Source organism: Polistes dominula, unplaced genomic scaffold, assembly GCF_049000335.1.
Source record: "Polistes dominula isolate Pdom_NZ unplaced genomic scaffold, Pdom_raw_medaka contig_20, whole genome shotgun sequence".
NCBI lineage: Eukaryota > Metazoa > Arthropoda > Insecta > Hymenoptera > Vespidae > Polistes > Polistes dominula.
The window spans coordinates 2,193,818-2,219,036 of NW_028301147.1; the positions used below are offsets into that span (position 1 = coordinate 2,193,818).

General features: G+C 36.8%; 1 protein-coding gene across 1 annotated transcript; it reads right to left on the reverse strand.

Annotated features, from left to right (window-relative positions):
- Nucleotides 1-11,810: 11,810 nt before the first annotated feature.
- LOC107066066 (cilia- and flagella-associated protein 43) lies at nucleotides 11,811-22,440 on the reverse strand. The gene is made up of 8 exons (XM_089177147.1): nucleotides 20,263-22,440; nucleotides 19,898-20,186; nucleotides 19,368-19,829; nucleotides 18,668-19,304; nucleotides 17,813-18,596; nucleotides 17,427-17,713; nucleotides 16,937-17,362; nucleotides 11,811-16,868 (listed from the first exon to the last, which is right to left on the reverse strand). Exons 1-8 carry the CDS (start codon nucleotides 20,825-20,827, stop codon nucleotides 15,480-15,482), a joined length of 4,839 nt encoding a protein of 1,612 aa, XP_089033273.1. The 5' UTR covers nucleotides 20,828-22,440; the 3' UTR covers nucleotides 11,811-15,479.
- Between the last annotated feature and the right edge of the window lie 2,779 nt (nucleotides 22,441-25,219).

A 25,219-nucleotide genomic window follows, 5' to 3' on the forward strand; every position in this document is an offset into this window, starting at 1 on the left:
AAAATAACAATTTCCTCGACTATCCGCGACGCACGACGAACCCACTAACTATTATGTGTTAAGGGCGAACGAGATTTACAACTCTGTAATTATGTATAAACTGAATGCTATGATGTATATTATAGATCGATTATAAAAAACACTCATCATTATAAAAATAAATGCCTATTAAAATTAACTCAATTGAACGATTTTAAAATATCACTGGAATTATCTGCGAAAAATCCTAACCAATGGAATACCCCATCAAATTTATTATTTAATCTAATAATATTATTTAATAATATTAAATCTAATAAAATAATACAATCCCATATTTATTATTTATTTAATAATATTATTTGATATATTCTAATAAGTCATATTATAAATTTTCATATAATTAAATATAAATTTGATTGAAAATATATCCATAAGAATGTTTTGATAACTTAATTTTACTTGATTCATTAATTTGCATAAAAAAGAATGAAAAGGAATGGGTTTAAGAATTATTGCGATGTTTCATCATGGTTTCCCACGGAGCGTTATTAGACCGAGGCAAATCATAAGATATAAAAGAGAAGCTTATGCAAAAATGAAAAATCTTCGGGGGTCGCCACGCCTACGTTGGGACTTGACGCGTCTCTAACGTTCGAGGTTCGAAGTAAGTCCCGACCTCGTTTCCTACGAAACGCGAAGAGAAAGAGAAAGAAGTCCTTCTGAAAGGACTTCCACAAGGAGGGTCTTGGGTAGGTCGTCTATCAGAGATCACGCAGACGTGAGCTCGCACGCCCACCATCCTAAGGGCAAGGAGAAAAAGATGGAGAAAAAGAGGAGCACACTTGGGGAGGATGAAAAGAGGAGGTTGAGGAAGTCGAGGTGAAAGGGTTATAGGACCAGACTAAATCTTTTAGCGAAATTCTTTCCTCTTCGGGTAATTGGAAGTGTCTTGAAATGGACCAACGTTGAACAACTTCAGGTTTGTATATATATATATGTATATGTATATGTGTATATTTGTAGGACGTACGATTACACGTAAATTCGAACGGTACAAGAGTTAAACTCGTAAGAGAGAAACTCCAAGTTGCCGGCCTTTAATCGTCGTCAGGCAGATTAGATTAGCACCTTCGATTCCGCTTCGTGCTAACGTACGACCCGGCCGACTAATAACGGGTGCACTTCAAATCGCGTCTCGCATGGATTCCGAGCGTAACCAAGCCGAGCCGTTTTAATGGGCCGCGATTAAGTTCACGAAGGAGCGAGTTCACTTCTATATATATATATATGTGTGTGTGTGTGTGTGTGTATTCTATGCTAGGACCAACATCTACCATACGTTTCACGCTTAACAATGATAGAAATAGCAAATACAAAATAGAAAGAGAGTAAGATATAAAGAAGAACACATAAAAGAGTTTATTAGAATTATGAGTAAAGTTGTGATTTTTCATTTCTTTAGTTTTATCTCACTTATAAGTATAGACTACAGTCTTTTGTAATTCGAGTCACTCTTAGAAAGTAAAAGCATCGCAACGTGGAATATTTCACCTTCGTTGTTAAAATAAAGCCAAGAAAGAGATCCTTCACGATGTTTCTACGTATATATACGTACACATGTATATATATATAGTAATAAATATATATAAAGAAGATAGAAGGAAAAAAGAAGGGGGTACACCTCCCTGGAGGCTTAGTACACGTACTGAAGGTACCAACGCAGGAGATAAATGGATTTGGCGTGCCTTCGACCTTAGTACGGCTGAGTAGTACGTGTACTCGCTCGACTAGGACTTCTCGAGTACCACTTCTCTCTCTCTCTCTCTCTCTCTCTCTTTTTCTCCCTTCTCCCTTTCTCTCTTTCTTCCACTACTCCGGTACGCGCACGACAGGTGTAGCGTGGGAGAAGGAAGGTTGGAAGGAGAGAAGGCAGGTATATGTCGGAGAACGAAAAGTAGGAAGAACCGAGAGGAGGCAGATGAAGAAAACGAGAGAAAGAGAGAGGGAGGTAGAGATGGTAGAAAGAAAGGAAGGAAGATGGGAAAAGGAGAAAATGGTAGAAAGCGAGGATGTAAGATAAAGAAAGAAAAAGAAGGAGAGAAGGCGGTCTCCGGTCAGCGTTGGCTCGCCCATCGATCCCCCTGCACATCTCGCCATACAGCTCCCATACACCTTGCCTTATCTAGCCCCACCATAGCTCTCGCGTAGTCAACCGGTCACCTACGTTCTGACTGGCCACAATCTTAAGACGACGGCTTCGATAGATGAGAATCGATCGGATAAAAATGCAATTTTCATCTTTCGATATCTTCTTTTCAATCCTTTCTATTTCATTATCTAATTCTTTTTTTTCTAAACGTGTACTCGATGAATTTCAAATCATCGGACTTAACTAATCAAAATGAATTAGATGAAAACATAGAACAGTACCTACAGATTTATCAAAAGTCTACATTAGATTTGCACAATAAGTCGAATATAATTGGAGGTAATTATTTTCTTCTTGCATAGATTTGAATTCACATAAACAGATATCAACAACAGTTTTCAGAAGCATGAAACAGTATTGCATATTAAAGTGGCAGTTTCGATGAGAGATTCTAGCTCATAAGATTTCACCGGATTTCTTAGATTATACGCTACCAAACTCCCCGGAAGTTGAACAGCATCGAGAGATGTATATACCGACATAGAATGGAAGTAAGAATATTATGGTTGTAGAGAGAAAAACAGGAGTTCTAAATCTTTCATTAAGCAGACAATCTTTTCGACACCTGCAACGTGCTCGATTATGTATTACGTGGCCGCCGGCAAGGAGATTACATATTTCATCGAAGGGGAATATGTTGTTGCTGTTGTTGTTGTTGTTATAAGCGCGTGCACAATCACTACCAATACATAGAACAAAAGGACCCATGTTCGATTCTAACATAGAGAGATAGCTATCACATACGTTGGTATCAAAACGTCTTTGGTTCCCTAATCGAAGAGCGAACTAATCGTCGTGGTACGAACAGGTACGAGGGCTCATCCGTGTCCATACCACCTTTGACTGTCTTGGTATACTCTAAATACATGTTAGAACGTGGCCACTCGGCCGTTTAATCAGACGCCACAGGCGAGCTTCCATGTCGAACCGTGAATATCGGACTTTGGTATCTCGAAGAATGAAAGAAAGAGAAAGAAATAGAGAAAGAAGGAAGATAAAAATCGCTACGGTAATTTTGGCATCGCGCACATGTCGTATCTCATCCGGTCTTCGATATCTAACGGAATTAAACTCACGATCAAATTACTTTAAACAAGACGACTTAGAGGGTGGAAGAAGAAGAAGAAGAACATGGGGGAAACGATAAAAAAGATTCATTCTATATATTTAATCTCAACTACCAATCGAAGGTTTGTGATTTTGCGAGAGACAATAAACGTCGTTACCTTTTTTTTTTTCATCGTTTCATAACACCTGCACCGATTCGATAACAATACTTGACTAATGGGACAAATTTATTTCTATAGCAGTCATCAACACGAAATCGACTTTCAATTTTCCTAACCAATCGAACCAATCTATAAGAATGTTCAAGATGTAACAATGAATTATATTTTATCGATATTTTTCTTGTCGATTAGGTGCGGTATTACTGAGAAAACAAAATGATTAGATGTTATCGCAAAATGATTACAATATAGTGAGTTCAATTTAACCGAGTACCATAGTAAAGTATTCGCTGAGGTTTTCACATCGAAATCTCGAAAAGAAATCGATTGTCGTACAAGACCGCAAAGCTTTTCCGGTGCGACCCTACGTCAGCTGGAGTGACATTGCACGCGATGAGTCCGAGACATCTGTTGGGCACCAACAGAAAGCAATTGTCTGTCGCCGAACGTGACAAGTTCTCTCGACTTGACCGCCTATCAACCGGCGACGTAATTTTCGTACTTGCGGCCAATCCGAAACACGCGAACGATTCTTTTGCCGTACTTCGACAACCGATTCAAATCTCTTTGTTGTTGTTGTTGTTGTTGTTGTCTTGACCGGTAAACTTCTCTCGCTTCTTCTTCTTCTTCATCTTCTTCATTTTCTTTGCTTTGTGTTCTGGATCTGGCACCCTTCAAATTGTCCAACAATAAAAAGTATAAGATCAATGTACTAAAGATACAAGAAAGAAAAAAAAAGATCATAAATTAGATAGGGGGTTTATTAGCATTAATTATATTGTCCTCGGTTTAACAGGTTTTGAGGAAGCACGTGTAATAATGATGCACAGAAATCACGTATGCGAGAGTGTTAACGATCCAGTCATAACGATCAAACTTGGAAGACTGTTAGGTGTAATGGATGAACTTGTTTAGCCGGTCTTGAAAGAGAGAAAAGACTTACGTTGTCTTTGAATAATATAAGAATTAAAAACAACCTACAAAGTTTTCGATCGAAATATTTTGAAGTAGTAGTATAATTTACCTATATATAGGGTGTTATTTAAATTGTAGAATATTATATATGTATAAAAGTATACGACTGCTTATTAGAAGTAATTCGTATGATAAGAATTACTCGATTAATTCGATAAATTCAACACAATCGCTACTAATTTGTATCCTTTAACATTTTTACAACGAAACGAACAGTCTGCTTGATCGAGACCTAGTCTTTGCCATAAAAAAAGATATACTTCCGATTCGTTATTAGAAGGAAAAAGGTTTAGGTAAGAAAGAGGTAAATTAATTGCAGGTAAACTCGGTGAAGTGGGCGGATACACATCAAAGGGATCCGTTCGTGATCGCGATGATACGACAGAAAGGAACGCGATCATAGAACTATGAGAGAAAGAAAGAGAGAGAGAGAGAGTAAAAGCGTCGGCGTATGAAACAGTGAAGCGCGTCTTAGTTTTCGTGCCAGGACATAAAACTTCACGATCGCTGCCGGCGATAACGAGCAGGCCTATCCGCGGTAACAACAAATTGGGGTTCTATAATCGCGCTAATGCATCAACCGTACGGTGCACCGGTGTGACGGTAAAATTGCACCGAGTCCTTTTGCGAAAAGGGTTGATCTTATCGAGCCGATAGAAGTGTGCGAAAATCCTATCTAGACTACCTTTGAACTAGACTGAGAACAGATATCGCTATCATCTATGAGAAGATCTTTCTCTTTTTAGGATTTAAAAAAAAAATATTTTCTAAATTAGTTTTTCTATTTTTGATTTAATACTAAACACACTTTTCTTAAGTTCTTCATTTTATCATGATCGGTTCAAAACAATTCATATTTTTTACACTTGAACGTCAATTTCATATTAAATTTAAAAGAAGGAATGAAATTTTAGAAATTTATTAGTTTAAATTGTCAAATCATAGATCTTTTAAGATATTACAAATTATTATGATTTCAATGTCATAAAAAATGGTCAAATTTTTCTGAATACTCAGTGATTATGCTAGATAATATTAGATACTTTTTTCGAGTAGTTTAACACACGATAAGTGCATCTCGAGACCCAGCAATTATCCTAAAACCTTACGAAAACCACCTGACCATAGAGTTGAGACTCGGTCGGAAGCTGCAAATCGAGCGATTCTTAAGCCGTCGGAGGGCAGTAATTTCGATGAAATCTCATCCAATGTTTCTCTTCTCGCGTAGGGTTCATTTTACAGACCTTGTACGGAACAAGACATGACAACGATAGAACAATTTCGTTCGCTTTTCGAGAGTATCGACCAACACTATTTTATTTCTTTTTCTTTTTGTTGCTACAACTTTGACGATCCCTTACACTTTTCTTTCGTTTGGTAGTAAAACGATACCTCGGCGATAGCACATACCCTGACCCATCAGTTTCGAAGAGAGATAGTCCTATATCTCTTTCTCTTTTATATATATAGGTGTATATAAGTGTATATATATAGATATATCTTTGGCGAGTCGAAATTAGAAAAGTGCTCGGTATAAAACCGAGGTAACGAGTTAGTTACAAGCCATGGGGTACCAACATCTGCCGCGAGTTTGAGAAACGTTGGGATATCAGCCGGAGAGAAAGAGAAAAGGGAAAGATGATGGTGAAAGAAGAAGAAAAAAAGAAGAGTGCCCTCTCGAAGACAACGACCCGCCACTCAGGCACTCGTAAAAAGAACGGGAATGTCACTGAATGACGGGTCGCGAGACCGGCTCCGTAAGTAATTCTTCGGCAATTACATAATTACTCGTGGTTAGCCCTTGCTCAGTAGTAACACCACCACCATCACAACTAAACAAGCACCACCAACCAGTCAGCCAAGAAGGTAGGCAAGCAAGCAAGCAAGGAACATCACATCAGCATCATCGCCACCACCAAAGACCTTCTCTTCATTCTTCTTCTTCTTCTTCTCCTATACCTTTTACTCTGGGTCTGGTTGCCGGTACCCAGAGAAGAGCAGTCGTTACGATATTTACTACTATATAATGGCCGACTTTTGCCCGACCAAGAAACGGACCGCTCTCGGCCGTGTTACGGGAACAGTTTAAGGAGCCCAAAGCTTCGTCGTCCTAGCTATGATCCCTTTTGCTGAATCTTCATCTTCTTTTTCTTAGTTATCAACATTCTTACCTCTTTTCTTTACAATTTCTAACTTAAATATCAGCCTTGAATATATTTCAATACACAAATATTGTTCTAATGAAAATGAAAATTACATTGATCTCTCTTTCTAACAATTTTACGAAATTATGGACAATGTTTCTTTTTTTGTTTTTTTTTTTTTTATTTGAAACAACAAGACGTTCGGTTCTATGTTTCTCACGAAGAGAATTCTCTCAGTGTGTTTTGTTTGATGAAGAGAGAAAGAGAGAATGAAAAATAAAAAGTAGAAGTAGAAGGAAGAAAAGAAGAAAAAGAAAAGAGAGAAAGAGAGAGAGAAGAGAGAAGAGAGAAAAAGATGCTCGTCGAAATTACATATCCGAATATTTTTTCTTCCTCATCTCTCCTAAACAACCTTTAAAGCGTATCGTAGCTTTGCACGGCAGCCACGTAGTAAGAACACGTAATCGTCGAACACGATCGGACCAATTTGCATCGTCTCTCAAAGTCATTCCCACCGTTCTCAAGGCCGTTCGTTCGTTCCTTTCAAGGATTCGGCTAAGAACATTTTACGTTTTAGAAAAATAAAAATAATGCTGTTATGCTGTTACTGACGTTCTCAAAAACCAAAAATGGGCCTCCCACCAATCCGTGGAATCTTAACGATGACTCTCGTATGCGGACAGCAAGAAAATATGGGTGTCATAACATAAAAGGGTACAGATATATATTTCTGTGTGTGTGTATGTGCGTGTGTGTATGAGAGAGAAAGAAAGCTATAAAGAAACTCACGCGTGACCTGTATTTAAGAAGACTTAGAATAAGCCCCCCGGAACCACATCGTGCTGCTAACTTTTTCCTTCCTTATTTGCACTTTTGTTCATTTTTTTTTTTCTTTTTCTTTTTTTTGCTTTCATTCTCCTTTTCTTTGTCTCATTTTTCTAGTTATATCGTGAGCACGAAAACGTGAGAACTTAAATTTTGGCATGCCACGTTTATATACCTCAGTCGATCCGGTTCTTCCAGAAAGGGGTTTTTTTTTTTCTTTTTGAACTAAATTTTACTGGGCACCTCGTAGATTGGCCCGTTAATCTTCCACGCGCAGTCAATCTGTCCATTCGTTTTGGACAAATTTTCTGACACACGTAACATCGCGATCGACAAATCTTCCCCCATTCCTATTGAAAATATTTACAATTAATCGTGTGTATTATGATTTTGATTTGTAAACTAAAACTAATATAAAATGATTTGATTGAAACAAGGGATAGAATAGTTTTGTGTAATTTCATGGATATACATATACTTATATATGTTGGTTAGCTATAGTCTTGGCGAATGACAGGCAGTTTAAATTATAGGTAGTAGGTACCTACTACTATAATAAATTGATAGATCGTTCCGCAATCAATATCGTCTTCTGGAAATAAATAAAATGAAGAAACAAAGACAGTTATATACAGATACGTGCCAGCAGGTGAAAAGATTCTTCTGAAAAAGAAAGGGTTGAGGGTAAGGAAAGAAAATACTGCTATAGGTAAGGAAAGAAAGAAATAAATGAAAGAGAAAGAAAAGGAAAGAGAGAAAGGATTATTCGCGAGAGAATACGCGTCGTGGGTTGCGTTAAAACACGCCCTCGCTCGTTTTACTCGCGCGAAGAGGCGTAACGAACGAATCGTATACAACCACTGCCGAATCGATTCCTACTCGATGATAGACCTTGCGTCCGGGACTACATAAAGAGAGAGAGAGAAAGAGAGAAAAAGGAGCAAGAATTCGCGCGAATAACTTCTTACCCCCTATCGGTTATCGGTAATAAATTTAGAAAGAAATTATCGTACGAAGGTAGGAAAAAGGGTGAGCATATTCGAGATGATAGAAGAAGCATCGTAGTAGTCGAGAAGAAACGTAGACTAAGGAGATATTCCAAAGAGAAGGGGTTGGGTAACTTGTTGCAAAGCAAACACAACAATAATAATTATTTGATAGAAGAAAGAAAGAAAGAAAGAAAGAAAGGGAAAGGGAATGAGAGAGAAAGAGATAGATGGATAGATAGATAGATAGAAAGAGAAACTTGGCGCGAGCTCGTAATATCTGTAATGGGCCGTTCTACACGAGTGACCTGTCGGCCAGGTCTGAATTAATGGCAGCCGAGATTTCGCGAGGAAACGCGAGAGAAAGAGAGGGGGGGGGTGAAAGGGGGAGGGATGAAGGGCTCCGATAGCGAGATGGGAGAAGAACGGGGGGGGGGGACTCGTTCTTTGAATCGTGGCTCACGACCGATGGACTCCCCAACCGATTTTCATTCGCGATCGACGATCCTTCCGACGTAGAAATGCGTGAAGGTGAGGAGTGAAACAAACATAAAACAAAAGGGATGAGGAACTAGGAGGGTGAGAGAGAAAGAGAACTTAAGCATGTGTTTCTTCTTCTATCAAGCTCGTGCCGCTAATCTAACAAACAGATCCACGCGAGATTAACACGGACCAACTGAACGAAGAAACTTCGGATGAGGCCCTTCGTTGATCTCGATCGGTTAAACTAAGGAGCTTAGAGTTTAGATCATGTCGAATATAGTGTATGTTCGAACGTTTATAGAACGACCGATCGGGATTTTCTATATGTATTAAGAATGATGCACATAAGAGAAAGAATTTGTATGTTTAATTATTATCAATGTTTACATTGATTATAATGAATTTCGAATACACTGAAAGTTACTGATATCTATAATACAATGATAATATTATCGTAAAAGAATAAAAAAATTCTTTTACTTTATCACAAATAAACACTCGTCAATTTTAGAATATATATATGTATGTATGTATGTATAATAAACGAGATAAAAAGGGAAGAATAATTTGTGGTACGTGCTAAGACCAATAGCAACGAAGCCATTAGCAAACGAGGAGGATCCAGGAAAATGAGGAGAATAAAAATAGGGAATAATAATAATAAAGAAGAAAAAGAAGATGAAGAAGAAGAAGAAGGAGAATAAAATGAAGAAGTAGTAGTAGAGAAGAATACTTATCATTAGTAGGGAAAATATTAGCATGCAAGGGGCCGCATCTCGTGGCTCGATATGCGGCATCGTGTGATCGAAGTCGCAGCATTGTCGAGATCTCGTAGGGATTGGCATGCAACTCGTTACGAAGCCGGCACACGAACGCGTGTGATCGAGAGAGAATGAGTAAGAGAGAGAGAGAGAGAGAGAGAGAGAGAGAGAAGCATGAGAGTGCGGGAGAACGGTCGCGTGCAGCCGATCCGTAACCCATTGAGTTCCAGAGCCAGTGCATCGCACCTAAGGACTCGCTCGGAATTCGAGGACGAGAGAGAGAAACTCCCCCCTCTCCCTCCCCCTCCCCTATACTCCCCCCCTATCAACCTTCCTCCCCGTTCTATACCCCTCTGCTAGCTCGAACGCTAAGCCTCCTTATCCAATAAACGATCTTCGTCATACCTCTATATAGGTATATAACATGGATACATGCATACCTATAGAAGTAGATATATATATATATATATTATATATGTGTGTATAATACTATAGGGTAAGAGGATTTAACAGAAGTGATCATCACGGATTTTATTCTCATATTTACGTTAAAGAAAAGAAAGAAAGTATAATATGCGGGCTAATATAAATTTAATTGATGAATTTTTCTTTGAATGATATCAAAGAGAGTAATGCGTGAAAAGAAAGATATTATCTAAATAGGGGTGTGTAAGAAAGTATGAGAAAAACGAGAACCATCTGGCAGCTCGTTTTCCCAAACGGTGTGTTTGGGAAGAAGAAAGGAGAAACGAGAAGAGTTAGAAGAAGAAATAAGGAACAGGAGTATATAATGATACAGTGTGATCCTTAGCTAACGGCTGGGATCCTCCCGCTCCTAATTAAAATTCGCCAAAGGAATACATTATGTTGCTTGCTTTCTCTCTATCTTTCTTTCTTTCTTTCTTTCTTTCTTTCTTTCTTATTCTCTCGGTCTTTTTATTTATTTTTTTCTTTTTTTTTTTGTTCATTTTGTGGTCACAGAGCGACCCACGCTTGAGAACAACGCCCACCATGAGGCCGATTTGACACTTCATTATTCGCCGGCACTGCTGAGGCCTGTCATTAAAACGAGATTAGTCCCGTAATCGTAAAAGTTAGTTTTCAAGTATGTCGACGAAGTCTACCAAACAAGTCCCCCCAGCCTCCCCCCGCCTCCCCTTCTAAGATTCTTTTTTCTTATGTTTTAAGAAAAAAAGAACAAATGATCCATGTGAGGTTTAATTTTCTTCCGATAATTTTTCTTCCTATGATTTGTTTAAACTGATGACATAATAATTTGAGATAAATTTTCATAAATCATCGTCTATACGAGTCGTAGAAATAGTCGTAGACTTTTTAAGTCGTGGTGTAAGTGAAGGTGCAAAAAAAAATCTTTTTCTAACATTTTTTTTTTTTACTCTTTTTTTTTTTAGGATAAACGTTAGATAGAAAACGAGCGGAGAAAATGTAATGCAAGGCTCGTCGAAAGAAGAAAACGGGAAAAGTTTTCGGAGTGGATGGCTCGGGCTCTTAACATAGGGTAAAAGGGGATCGTTTTATACGATTTTATAGCTCGTGGCAGACAGACACGGGGTAATACCGTAAAGGAGGGATGAAACTTAACTCGAATCGAAACGCTAATGTATACGCGTATGCACGCGTACTTTCATATATATATATATATATATATATATATATATATATATATATATATATATATATATATATATATATATATATATACGTATATGTATTTGTCTAGTACGTATATATATATATACATTTAGACAACGTTTCCTGAATCGGGGTTAAGCCACGCTTCGGTGAATTTTGTTGAACAAGAAGATGCAACGTCGTGATTGTTCAGTCAAATCCGCCGAAAAGGGACGAGGGTGGTGGCGCACGTTACCGTCAGGCAACGCGTCCTATCCGATTTTCAAGCGGCATACATACATCGACTACGTGCATACGTAAATGCTTCTAAAGCTTGGTTGCTAAAGTGCCACCAACTTGTACAGCTTATTCAGGATTAATGTCACGTACTTGCTTGTTATCGGACAACGTAAATTCTACTATTCTCCTTTACCTAATATCCTTTCTACGTCCTGTTTTTCTATAATATTTTTATATATTTTATTTTTTATTTTTATACAGAGAATGAGGATTATAATCATAATAAGATTATGAAGAAAGTTAAGTGGATTTGTTTTTTATTATAGGGTTACATGTTAATATTATATTAGAAGTGATAATTTGGAAAAGAAAAAATTGAATATTGTTAGGAAAAAAGAAAAAGCAAGAGAAATACAAAAAGAGAGAAGAATTTCGAGTTGTTTATATTTTTTTGATTTTTTAGCGAAAAAGGAAAGTTTACTACCAGCTCGGTGCCTCTTCTTCTCCCCCGAGGTCTCCGAAGAACACTCCTTTGTCTCTTTATGGTCCGAAAGTGGCCCATGGAAGCGAACGATGCACCGTGCAAGTTCGCAGCCGCCATATCGACGCCGCCGCCACCACCGCCACCACCACCATCGCCACCACCGCGGTTACAGTCATCTTCTTCTTCGTCTTCTTCTTCGTCTTCTTCCTCTTCATCTTCAACGCCACGAAGAAGTACGGTCGGATAATAACGAGTTTCGCTGTCGTCCCTTTTCGCCCTTCGCGTAACGCGAGTCGTAAAGTCGAGCGTGCGCTCTCCTCTCCTCTTCTCTTCTCTTCTCTTCGAACTCTCCTTCTTCCCATATTTTTTATTTTTTTTTTTTTCACTTTATTTCCTTCCTTCTTTCTCCGACCAACAATTTTTCTTCCTTTTACTTGTTTCCTTGTTTTCTTGTTTTTTTTTTTGCCAATGCAGACGACGATGTCAAATTTTTATTGCACCAACCACCACCCAGCCCACTCTCGAAATGCCGTCAGCATTTTAAAATACCTTCCGGCACATACTTTTTTCGGCTGCTTCTATGGTTTCTTTTTTTTCTTTCTTTTGAAAATCAACCGAAATTATCCCCGATTGAGTGATCTCGCTCGACCTAACCCCATGGTTCGTTCTTCTTTTTAAAAGATTCCTCAAATGATACAAGTTTGTACAAATTTTCAAGTGCCAACATCTGTCTTAAATGATCGTAACGATGTTTCCAATTTTACTTTCACGAAATTTGCGTCGTTTAATTAATGGTATTATATTAATGATTACATTAAATCGTGACATTCTTTATCAATTCTATTAATTTATTTTTTTCAGTAAAGAGAAATTATGCTAGTTGTAATGGCAACATTTATGACAAACTTCGAAAGGAAAATTTACAATATCGTTATGAAAAAAGTAAATTAAGTAATTAAAATAAGAATTTAAGTTAAAAGTTTTGAATAACATAAAAATATATTTCAACGTATCATTAAGTCTAACCTTTCATTTTGAAAAACAGATTATTACGAGCAGGTAGAAGATAAGAATTCTTGGGACAGATCATTTGAAGATGCTATGGAACCTCACGATGCACAACCACAAGGTACTAAAATTCCACACCTGAGGAAAGATGATTGAAGACAAACAAATTCTTCCACGAAACATTTGTAATAAACAAATCAATCAAATGAAACATCAATTTAAACATTTCTTATTTAACATTAAACAACACAATTCAATAATTGTACAACAAATAATTAAAATTATTGACTGAATCGAAAAATACAAAACAAAAATTGATTTTATAATTTAATTGATATTACAGAATGTATGTAATATTTTGTTGTCAATTAGTTAACTTAATCCAATATGTAAAAATGACCGAACTAGCGTAACAAAAGTTATCTGACGCGTTGGAAAAAAAATTGTAACAAATAGAAAAAGAAAAAAAATATATATATGTCGGGTATCAGGAACGAAATAGAAAAAAATCGACAGGCTGTAACCATTGTGCATACATTTGGTATAACAGCGTGTTCCCGTGTTATCCTACGGGACACGGAGAAAAGATCAGGGGCAGGAGGGGTGAAGACGCATTACCAGATTGCCTCACGCCGTTCGTATTCACCGGTCTTTTACATTCATGAAGCTTTTATTCGCTTGATTTGCCTATACGCTTCTCGTATTCACGGCTCTCGATTTGATTTGCATTGATTGGAGTGCTGCTGCTGCCCTTTTTGATACCCCTAGCCCGGGTCTTTTCTACCTAACGCGACGTTATAGCAAACGCATCGGATGTGTACTGTTTGGTTGGTAAGTACAATGAGAAATGTTGATCGTTACTACAATTCTTCGAATAATAAACAATTGTATTTGTCATAATTTTCTTTTATAAAACAGAAATCACGAATTTATTTGTTAAACATGTAAAATGAATTTTAATCAAATTTCGTGACAATGTTTGTTACACAAATTTTTCTATTTTTAATCGAGGATATTTGAAATTGATTAAATAATTAAAAGAAAATAATTAGATTTAACAGAGAAATTTGTAGTAGCAGTAATGTTGGTCGCATCTTAGTGACGAACGACCGGTTGCAAATCGTGCAAGTATCTCACGTTAAGGTAATTTCGGTCGTAACTAAAAGACCGCAAAGGTCTTCGACGAAGAACATCGTTCCTCGATCCGTTGATGATTTATGCCAGACCATGCGGGAATGGTTACTTTGAAGTTTCAACCGAGCGAAAGTTTTACCGACCAAAAGTAGAGAAGTTCGACACAAAATATCTATGTGCGAATGTAAGCTAAGTGTAAGTTTTGTTATAAAAAAAAAAAAATTGTAAGAATAAATGATTCACTATGAAAAATCTTCAATGATGACTTCGATAAGAAAATATTCAAACGGATTTCTAAGGTTGACTTATAAAAAAAATTGTCGCTTATACTAGTCAAGTTTAAATTCCATCTTGAAATTAAAAAAAGGCTACCGTTTGTCGTAATGTCCTGTTGTAGTCTAACATGACCGTAAAGCTCGATGATTAATCGATTTCTCGAGAGAGAAAAAAAGGAAAGAAAGAAAAACCTGTCGACGATCGAGAGAAGAAACAGGGGAACGAACGTTAGCAAAAGAAGCCGACGAGAGACGCAAAATATTTGGGGACAAAACCCCGAGTGACAAGACCGAGTCATTAATAAAAATCATTCTCTCGTTATACTGAAAATATTTGTACCTTAACAGTCGTCGTTGAACACTATGAACACCCTCGCAGCAACAGCATCTCGCGGCTCGTGAGGAGATCTCTGGATGAACACAGATGAAAAGAGTGTAAAGGATAAGAGAAGATCAACGTGTTTAATCGTCACGGAATGAGTATGAGTTTTTTTTCTTCTCTTCTTTCGTCTTTTTATCTTATTTTTTTTTTCTTTTTGTATTTTTACGCGCACGGCATAGAAAAAAAGAAAAAAGAGAAAAAAGCGTGGGCCACCTGGAAACTCTCCCAGATAAAATTGATTCGTACGCGTATTTCGCGGCGACCTGGACCGTGATCGTGTAGCATCATTCATCTCTCTCTCCTATACTATTAGTACTGTTATTTATGGTTTAAAAAGTCTATAGATCGTGGTAGGCTATTATGTATCCGTATCGAGACCACGTCCACCGTCGTTGATTTATGTGTCCGCGCAAATTGCCGCTTGTCCTTTGTATAAGACGTTGGAAAACTTGGACGATTAAATCCCATGCTAGAAATATCGGATTGTAATTTAGTTAAATGTACAAAAATGTTCTATACTTCTGAGAATAACGTTTTATCATCGACATCATTTAATTGCACCGTTGTACCAATTAACGTCATATGATATTTTTCTATATATAGATCAAATATCACATTTTTACATGAAACAAATAAGTGAGTTCTCGCAAACAACCAATAAGAAAATCAGAACAACTATGACGACTGATTAAAACTGATTAAAATTTCAACAAGACACACCTTTATCATTTTACTCGTCAAGTACTTTAAATACTTCAAAAGTTGGATAACGTCGCAAACATAACAGCTGGTGTTCCTTTTGCATAATCAAAAGTTCTACATAATTATGTTGAAGTTCCTTGATCAGATCGGATCTCTTCGTGATCATCTGCATCTTCCGGTCCACGAACCGACTTTGCTTCTCTTCATTGATAAGATCACGGCTGTGCTCCATCTCGCACCTTACCACGTTCATGTTCATTATCATAAGATCGAGAAGATCGTTTTTCCTCTTGGTTCTATCGATCTTCTCATCGACCTCTTTGAGTCTCTTAGCCCATTCAACGAGGCTTTTGCCAAAATGATTTTGCATGGTTTTGAGTTCCCTTTCCAAACGTTGGGCTGTCCTGTCCTCTTTCAAACCTCTAACCCTTCGTTTCAAATATATCCGTATCTCTCGAGTGACGTTTGTACCTCGTATGAAACGTAAATCATCTTGAAGATCATCGATACGCATCTTTAATGTTCGATGTACCCATTCCTTGTTCCGTATCGTCTTCAGAAAATTAATCTTATGCCCTACCGCCTTTAATTTAAATTCTCCCGCCTTACCAATCAACACGTTAGCTTCCTCGATCACTTTTCTAGGTATCAGAATTGCATTTATGGTTTCGTCGCAATTACCACGTAAATTTATCTCCACCTGACCAATTCTCATAACCATTTGTATCTCCATGTTCAAATCAAAGATTCTTCTGTCTTCGTTCATTTGATTCAATGTTTGTCTAAGCTCGCGTGCTTTATTTTGACATTTTTTCAATTTTTCACTATAAAGATATACTTTTCTTTCAGCTCGATCAATTTCTACTTGCTGTGCTTTGATCTTCAATTCCAATTCGATTCGTTGACGTCGTATTTTTTTTAAATGTTCCCAATGATTTTCTTCTATCGAAGATGGTAATGTACTTGGTCGTAAATCCAATTCGTCAATGATTTTCAAATATTCTTTACATATGATTGGTAAATAAATTAATTTCGTTCGACTAATCACGCATCTACTTAGATCGAGTAAATCAGTCATAGTGACGTTCTTTAAATTGGTTCTCGGTCGACGTTTGTATTGACGTGAAAGAAGATCCACGGATGATCTACCCAATGATGGAAATTCTAATCTAAACTTTTTGTCTAAAATTTTCTCACGATTGTACATTGCTTCCATTGGCATTAACAAATTTTTCTGAACATTTTCAAATTTTTCCAATTTTTCTTTAAGTGTCATCTCGGTTTGTTGATGTTTCGCAATTTCGTTTGATATTTTCTCATAATTTTCAATATTTTTAACGCGTGTATAATTTCGTAGAAGACCACGCACCTTACGAAATTCCATTTGTTTGATAGCAGCTTTCAATTTCAATTTCAACTAAAAAAATAATCAGTACAAAAATGAATAAATTTATAAAAACATTTTTTACTTCTTTTTTTACTAACCAGGTATACTTCGTTTAATTTAGAATTAAATTTATCAATGCCCTCTTGCAATGAGGATTCCACTTTAATGTAATCAGCTTCTAACATTTTTTTATAACGTTCACGATTTTCCAAAAGATTTTCAACATCAGCTTCATATTTTTTCACTTCACGAATATCCTCAGCCGTATAATCTTCCGGTTGTTTGATCAGCATACACTTAGGTTTAGGTATGTCCTTCTTAATAGTGTCTTCCCATCGAACTTCCAATACACCATCCATCATTGCCATAAGTGCACGTTCACGAAAATCATCGGCTAATAACAATTGTCTGATCCTTTCAGCTTCGATAGCTTGTTTGTCTAAAATTTCTTGTTGCGACGGTGAAATATAAGGTTTAACCTTAACTTCGTGATCCAAAACTCGTATAATTCTTTCAGGTTGTTCCTAGTTCGATGATTTTAATTAAATATCTTATATCTTAATAATAATTTGTATGATACACGCATACCTTAATATGCCACGTGGGTTCTGAAGGCAGACATGGCAACGAACGATCGAACATACTTTTTAATTCTGAATCAATGTAACGTATCCTTTCGATTTTATCCCCAATCACTTTCATTTCGCGTTCCTTTTTCTCATAAATCTCATTAAAAATCTTATTGAAGTAAGATCGTAGTTTATTACAATCGTCCATCAGATAATGATTGTTCAGTATCACCTGAAAGAACCCATAAGATTCCATCTGCGAGTAATAATAAGGGGATGGCTCGATGAATCGGTGGCTCGTCATACCTATGAACAAAATGAAAGAGAGGGAATCAACGTTATAGTATAATATTAATACGAAAGATCCGATCGATTCTTACCAATCTGTCAGGAATTTTTGTATACCTTCGAAAGCCCTTTGCTCTTCTATCTCTTCTTGGTCGATCTCACGTTCCTCATCTTGCAAGAGTTCCTTCATTCTTATCCTTTCGTCTTCGCGAATCAATTGTAATGGATTAACCGTGGCAAGTTTAAACTGAGATTCGGTATAAATACGCCATGCTCGAAAATAAATGGGTTTATTGATGCTTTGTAAAAATTGTCTTTGAAATATTGCAAAATCAGTGGCTTCTCTAACATTAGGATTTTCAACAAAGAACGGAAAATTCGTCACTTCGAAATAACCGGTTATGGAAAAGATCGACTTGGCAAGAATCTTTTGTAAATCCCAATAATTTGTTTTAATCCATGCAGCAATATGGTCCATAGAACTGCAATTGAACTCGTGCTCCAATCGCTTATCTTCTCGAGCATCTTTAGCTACTTTCATCGCGTGTTCGCGTTCGGCCTTGTCGAGGTCGAAATCCGACACCGGTAACCTCTCAAGCTCTGGAACGATTTCGTTCTTATTCAACATTTCTACGACGACGTTCTTCAGAACCAAGAAGTCCTTCATTATACTACTTCTTTCCTCGGCGCATATATTTTCTTCTTCCTTTAATATTTTCCTTGCTATCCAATCGACCCAGGTCAAATCGATCTCCTCTTCGAATTTATTTAATCTTCGTTTTGCCGGATTCAGTAGACTAACCAACGATGTAGTCAAGGTACCATAATCATCAAGTATACCATTTTCTTCTTTCTCAGATGTAAATTCATCAACTGGATACAATTTCTTCGTAACATCATCCTACGCTAAATAAAATACAATTTTTATTCGTTTCAATTGACAAACACACATAAACGTGACATCAATTTTACCATTTGTTCTACTTTTTTCATCCCCACCAACGAACCATCATGACCAAGGACAACAGCCAAATTAGCATTAGGATTAACCAGACCTTTAACAGTTCCAAAATCCTGTCTATGATGTGTCATCATAGTCCCTACAATTTCTTGAATCAACTTATCTCTGACGATGATCAAACCATCGTATGCAGCAGTTGTCAACCAATTACGATCAACAAAGAGACGTGCACAACGGAAATTATGATTCGTTCGCATTGAATTGACGATTTTGATGATGTTAGATTTTGTTTCTAATAATTTCAATACGTGTAAGTTTCGTGTCAAATAAGGTGTACCCACAATTAATTGATGATTTCCAGGTACGGTGTAGATATTACGAAATGGGGCTTGTAAATTCAATGTTGCGATCATTTCATCAGAGCTAACTTGTTCCTTGGACACCTCATAAATGGCAATTTTTTCTCCAACGAGATATTTTATCGATGTGACGATTAAAGCAAATAATTTAATACCCTTTCGAGAATCAAATAATAAAACATCGTTGATTTTTCTTTTCAAACGAACTTGGCCTATCACCGTGTACGAATTATCTTTTAAACTGATGCAAAAACAATCACCAGATATTTTATAACCCACAACGAGAGACCTGTGATGAAAAAATTCACTTATTGAGTCAGACAAATATTTTTGATTGAAAATTATGTCAAACCTGCCAGAGGAAGAAAATTTGATCAAATCCAGTGGTTTTTTATACAATCTCATTTTCAAAATAATCTCAGGATTCTTTGGATCGATCGTACTAATCATCAATACTTCACCCTGATTGGTAGTCAATGTGATCAATGGATAATCTGGATGTGAAGCTTGACAGGAAATATCACCTATCGTTTCTGGAGATATTTTTCCTATTTCTAATCCACTTTTACACTCTAATACAATCAAATCTTTCAAATCTTCACTGATCGCTACCACATGATGACACCATGGATATATAAAATCAAGATAACGATACTTAATACCATGATGCAAATATTTTTCTACCGTAGGTGTAGTTTGGTTTTCCACAAATTGAATTTGCATCAAATGTCTTTCGATAGTGTAATAAAATAACCAATCATCTTTTAAAGGATGTGTCACCAGTATGTAAGGTTTGTTCGTAGATTTGATAGACCTGTTAGATCGAAACATTAAACAAATGTAAATGCAAATGTTATTTTTGTAATTATTAGAAACACATACCACAATTTGTTCCAAGTATTAGAATTAGTATCCTTTTTGTAATAACGTATTTGACAAAATGTAGTTTTCAAAATGATTCCATTACGATACCAACAAACAATTGGATTCTCATATTCTTTACATACTTGGCAATGTTGTGATAGAATAATACGATGCACATCAGTACCATCCTCGTTACTCAAATATACATGACCATCATGATCAGTGATCGCTAAAATTGGATCACACGGTGATGGACACCAATCTACCCAACGTATCTTCTCATCTTTTGGTAATTTTATCTCATAATCTGTACTGCACATTTTCATATTTAAAAAGAAAAAAGTATTAAAAATGTAAATAGAATTCAATTTAATTTTATATACCTTTAACAATGCAAATCTTGCCGATAACGTCAACACTCCATACAAACAATTTGCCACAAGTTTTTCCCATTTGTGCTACGAGTGTTGGTCCTATTTGATTAATTCTGAGCATTTGTCCTACGTCATCTCGAATGTGTGTGTTAACTTCGATAATTTTATCACCAGTTTTCCAAGACCAAAGTGTCATTGGAAAATGAGGAAAATAACCAATTGACAGTAGATAATCGTTTGCGGTAAATGCAGTTGCCAAATAACCACCTTTGGATCCACGTACGCATTCGGAAATCTTTGTTAATGAAGGATAATGATATATCAGGATTCTAGGTTGAAGTGTTTTTTCAGAAAACGCAAATATCGAATGGGTGGTATGTGCTGAAAGACAACAAGCACCATCACCAGTACTCTGATCAATGCAACGTTTTATGAATCGTTTTTTGCTACTAATTTGTAGAAACATAATATGAACACCAGTGGACCAAGCGAGAACGTCTCTGCCAATAAAAATAATATCTTCAATCTTTTCACCACGTATCCAACCTGGAATCCACGTGCTTTCAGTGGTCATTTCTATATTTTTTTTTTATATCAATAACCTAAAAACTAAATATCCTTATTATCAGTTTTCTTGATGTTTCAATGTTTTTCAATGTGATTGAATTTCGATAAATCTCGTTTACTTTTACAAATCGAGACCAAAAAAAAAAAGAAGTCGAACGTTCTAACTGAAAAGAAAAAGTCGTAATTAAATGTAATTAAAAAAAAAAAAAAAAAAAAAATAGAAAAAAAATACAGAAGTAGTTAGTTGTTCGTGATGGTAGATCGAGAACGAGTTAATCGGGCACGTTCGCAGACTCTTATCGGTTAGAGAACGGAGTTCCCGGCAAAGGTGAGTTTGGCAGGCTTAAGACAAAAGGTGATTAGGATACTCAGAGTCGATGCTGGTTTATAAAGACCCCCCATTGCGTGGCGTGATGAGGTCAAGCAGCAGGGAGTCATCCGTATAGCAGGGCCCGATCAAAAACTTATCCTTGCAACGTGATATACTGCCCGTAGTGCTTGCTGAGACTAGTTTTTCTTTTTATCCCTTAGTATATCTTTCTCTCTCTCTCACTCTTCTTGTTTAAAAAAGAAGAAGGATCTGCATGGAGTCTTGCCCTTCTGAGACTGTGCCCTTTGCTTATCCAGAACTGAAGGATGCGTGCTTCTTGCATCGATCTAAGGACCCAAACCTACGTGGCCTTGCCATTAAAGTGACACCCGCTGAGAATTATATTTGCATAACTTATCGTCATCGACGTGTGATCATCGGTTTTTTCATAATATCTAAATATTATTTAGAAAGAAATAAATCAACATAAATAAAGATAATACTTAATTAAATGATTATATTTGAATTTCTACCAAATCTTAAGCTAGTACGCTATCATTACGAGTCACACACACACGCATACAATAGTACTGAAATGAAGAGAAGTTCTGTGAGATAGATGTAGAAGCAATACGATCGAAGGTCCCTTGGTACACAGTGTATACGTGTGTGAACTGTGGGAACACACGAATCCAGTAAAAAGAAAAAAATAAGAAAAAAAAAGGAAACACGGGATCAAGAAAGAAAAGGAAAGAAATAGTCGTCGAATAAGGAAGAGAACAAGGAAGAAGAAGAAAAAGAAGATGATGAAGAAAAGAGTGAGAGAGAGAGAAAGAAAGAGATGGCGGGTAACATTTAATCAGAGCCCACGGTGAAGTGCACGGTACGCGTATGTATATAGAAGCGGTATATGGTTCGGTTAGTTTTTGCTTGGGAGGTTGCCTGGAAATTGGCGCCAAATTAGTAAGGAGGACGAGGCGAGGCTCACGGTGCCTTGGGCTGCGTGACGCGAGACATTAAAAGTAACCTCTGCTCTTGTACACCCCCGTCCCTTCATCCCGGACTTCTCTTCCACCCCAAATCGGCCTCCTCCTCGTCTGCAACCCTCCTCCTCACTCCTCCGCCTTCTTCTTCTTCTTCTTCTTATCCTTTCCTTCCTTCCTTCCTTCCTTCTTTCTTTCTTCTTCTTTTCCTTATTTCTACCCATCGAATTCACAACAACAACCACCACCACCATTATCATCAGTGCTAGCACCATCGCTTCAACTTCCATAGACAACGTCCGTGATCCGTGGTGCTACAAAACGAGAAGATTTAGAAGAAACTCTTTCTTTCTTTCTTTCTTTCTTTCTTTCTGACTCGCCACGGTAATCACTACCGTCCAACGAAACTGAGAGAAAGAAAGAAAGAAAGGAAAGAAAGAAAGAAAATAAAAAGGATTCGCACTTACGTCGAACTAAGATGAAGAGAGAAAGAGAGAGAGATTGAAAAAGCACCAGGTTACTAGCTTGATTCTTTTCGTATAGAAAGAAAAACGAAAAGAGAGAGAGAAAGAGTTCAGGTCGGGAAAAGGTATCCTTCCCGATGAACTTCGTTTTCTCTTCGGCTAACGATAGCGCAAGAAAATTCTGAAAGTAGATATGATTTTTTAACGCGAATCCTTTCAAGTGTACCTTTCTTTCTCGAAAAGAAACCAATGAGTTAGTTCTCTTTGTTTTAAAAGAAGTTGAAGTAGAAGAAGTAGAAGAAGAAGAAGAAGAAAAAGAAGAAGAGAAAACCATTAAGAACGTTCGTAAGAAATCGTAGAAAGGAAAAAAAAAACAAAGAAAGAAGAAAGCAAAAAAAGAAAAAGAGAAACGAAGAAAAAAAAAAGGAAATAGAAGTAGGAAAGGTGAGGAAACTGGCCGACGCAGTTCTCGTCGTTTCGTCGAAACAGCTGCATTTTAACGGTTGCATGTTTCGGTTTCGAACTGGTGCTAGATTATATGGATGCATCGCTACGATCACAGACAAACGTTTAAATCGCTAAACGTTAAATTATACGCGGCTCAACCGTCTATATACTATCCTCCGCCCATAAAAAATAATAGCACGCTCGGCATAGATTCGCCTAGCTCCCGATTTGGTATCTCTTCTTCTTCTTCTTCTTCTTTTTCATCTTCTTCATCATCTTCTTCTCAACAGCTGCGGTCATTTCTTCTATGGATTCTTCAGCACGTATTATAGATCACGTGTGTCGTATTTTTCAGGATAGAAACGATATATATACATATAACAACGTTATCGTATAGATAAAAGTTAGGTTATGTTCAAATGTTTCGCGCAGTTACCGAAATCTATGGCCAATATATGGCACAGGACTATATATAAATATATATAAAAAAATATTATAAATTATTTTATAAATAAATTAATGTAATAAAAACGTAGCTGTATGCGAATGCAACGTTGTATCAAAATTTCAAAACAATCGGTAAAGTACTTTTGGAGATTACCGATTAGGCACAAACGAAATCTACATTTTTATATATATAGATATACAATTTTGCAATGTTTTTAATTAGTATCAAATAATAATCTTAATTACTATTTACCTAGAATCTAACCTTAGCATCTAACATGAATAATCTCATTGATGTGTACAACGGAACATATAAAATATATTAATATTACCAATGTGTCAAAAGATTATATTTGTATCGGACCACACACGAGGACGAGGGTTGGTTGGTTTCCTAGTCGGTAACATTAATTAACATTCGTCTTTATAGCAACTCGCTTGTGACTGCTAAGTATGAAGAAAAGGTATGCATGCATGCATGCATGTTGCGGCGTGTATCAATGATGAAAGCTTTGACTCTCTCTTTCTTTTTTTTCTATGTATTTATGTATGCCGTCCCTGGCAAGCACCAATCAACAAAGCGATCCTAAAGAAAAAAAAACATATGAAGTAAAAGAGAGAGAGAGAGATAGAGAGAGAGTGAAAGAGACGAAGGTATAGCGTTGCCACGATGACATATGAGCTACCAGAGTCTTTGTGTCGCCATGAATACCACTTAAATTGGGGAACGAGCCATCAGGCCTCGCTACTGAATATCATCCTGATGCCGGAGCCGTCCGTTCTCCGCGATTTATCACCTCGTGACTCTTTACGATTAACGGATTACAAAATCTGCGTCCTTGCCTCTTTGCACCTTTTCCCCATTTTATATCTTTGAAAAGTATACTTAAACGTTAGTCGAACTAGAATTCTAATTGAAATTCCATAACGTGGTGAAAGTATCAACAACCGTTCTCACCATATTTTCCTATCGATTCATCATCTCACTTAGATGTCAACAAGTTTTCTCAATACACTTAATATTGTATAATTAGAAAATACTGAACTGGTTGGTATGGATGCTAAAATCATTTTGTTTTTTTTTTTTTTAAATTTTACAATGTTACACGTCTTTCATGAACTATTAATGAATTTTAAGAATCCAACTTTTCTACTCGTCAACGGTGAATGAAAAAAAAAAAAAAATAAAATGAGAGTTAGAAAATACAAGAAGCCATAGTAGATATATTTTCTCTTATTTTATTAGTTACATGAGTGAAGCTTGTAAAACAGGATCAAAGGTCGGAGGTTCCGGTTAACGCGCAACCGCTTCGCATGAGTGCAGTTGACGAGCACTAAAAATTTCGACTCTTTAGCGAGGCAGTGCGAGAAGGCTCCGGTATAGAGGCAGGTAGATATATAAGAAGCAGATGTGTCTGTCATTAATATGAACCGGCGAAGCTATTAATAACCGGTTAATGAGGACTATCTTTCTCTCTCTTTCTAACGTACCATCTCTTTCTGTCGTACGTGCGTGCGAGACGAAGTCCTGCTCGTAAGATAGGGTGAACGTATGCGTATATACACATCGCCAGCTCGTATTGTACTACTCGAGTATACCTATACGATTGTAGTGTATCGTCAAAGGGTTCCGGCAAACCTCGTGATTTATAATCGGCTATGTCCCTTTTTTATTTTTTATTTTTATTTTTCCACTCTTATTCTTCACGTTCCGATCGTCTACAAATTTTGAACCTCTTTTCTTCGAA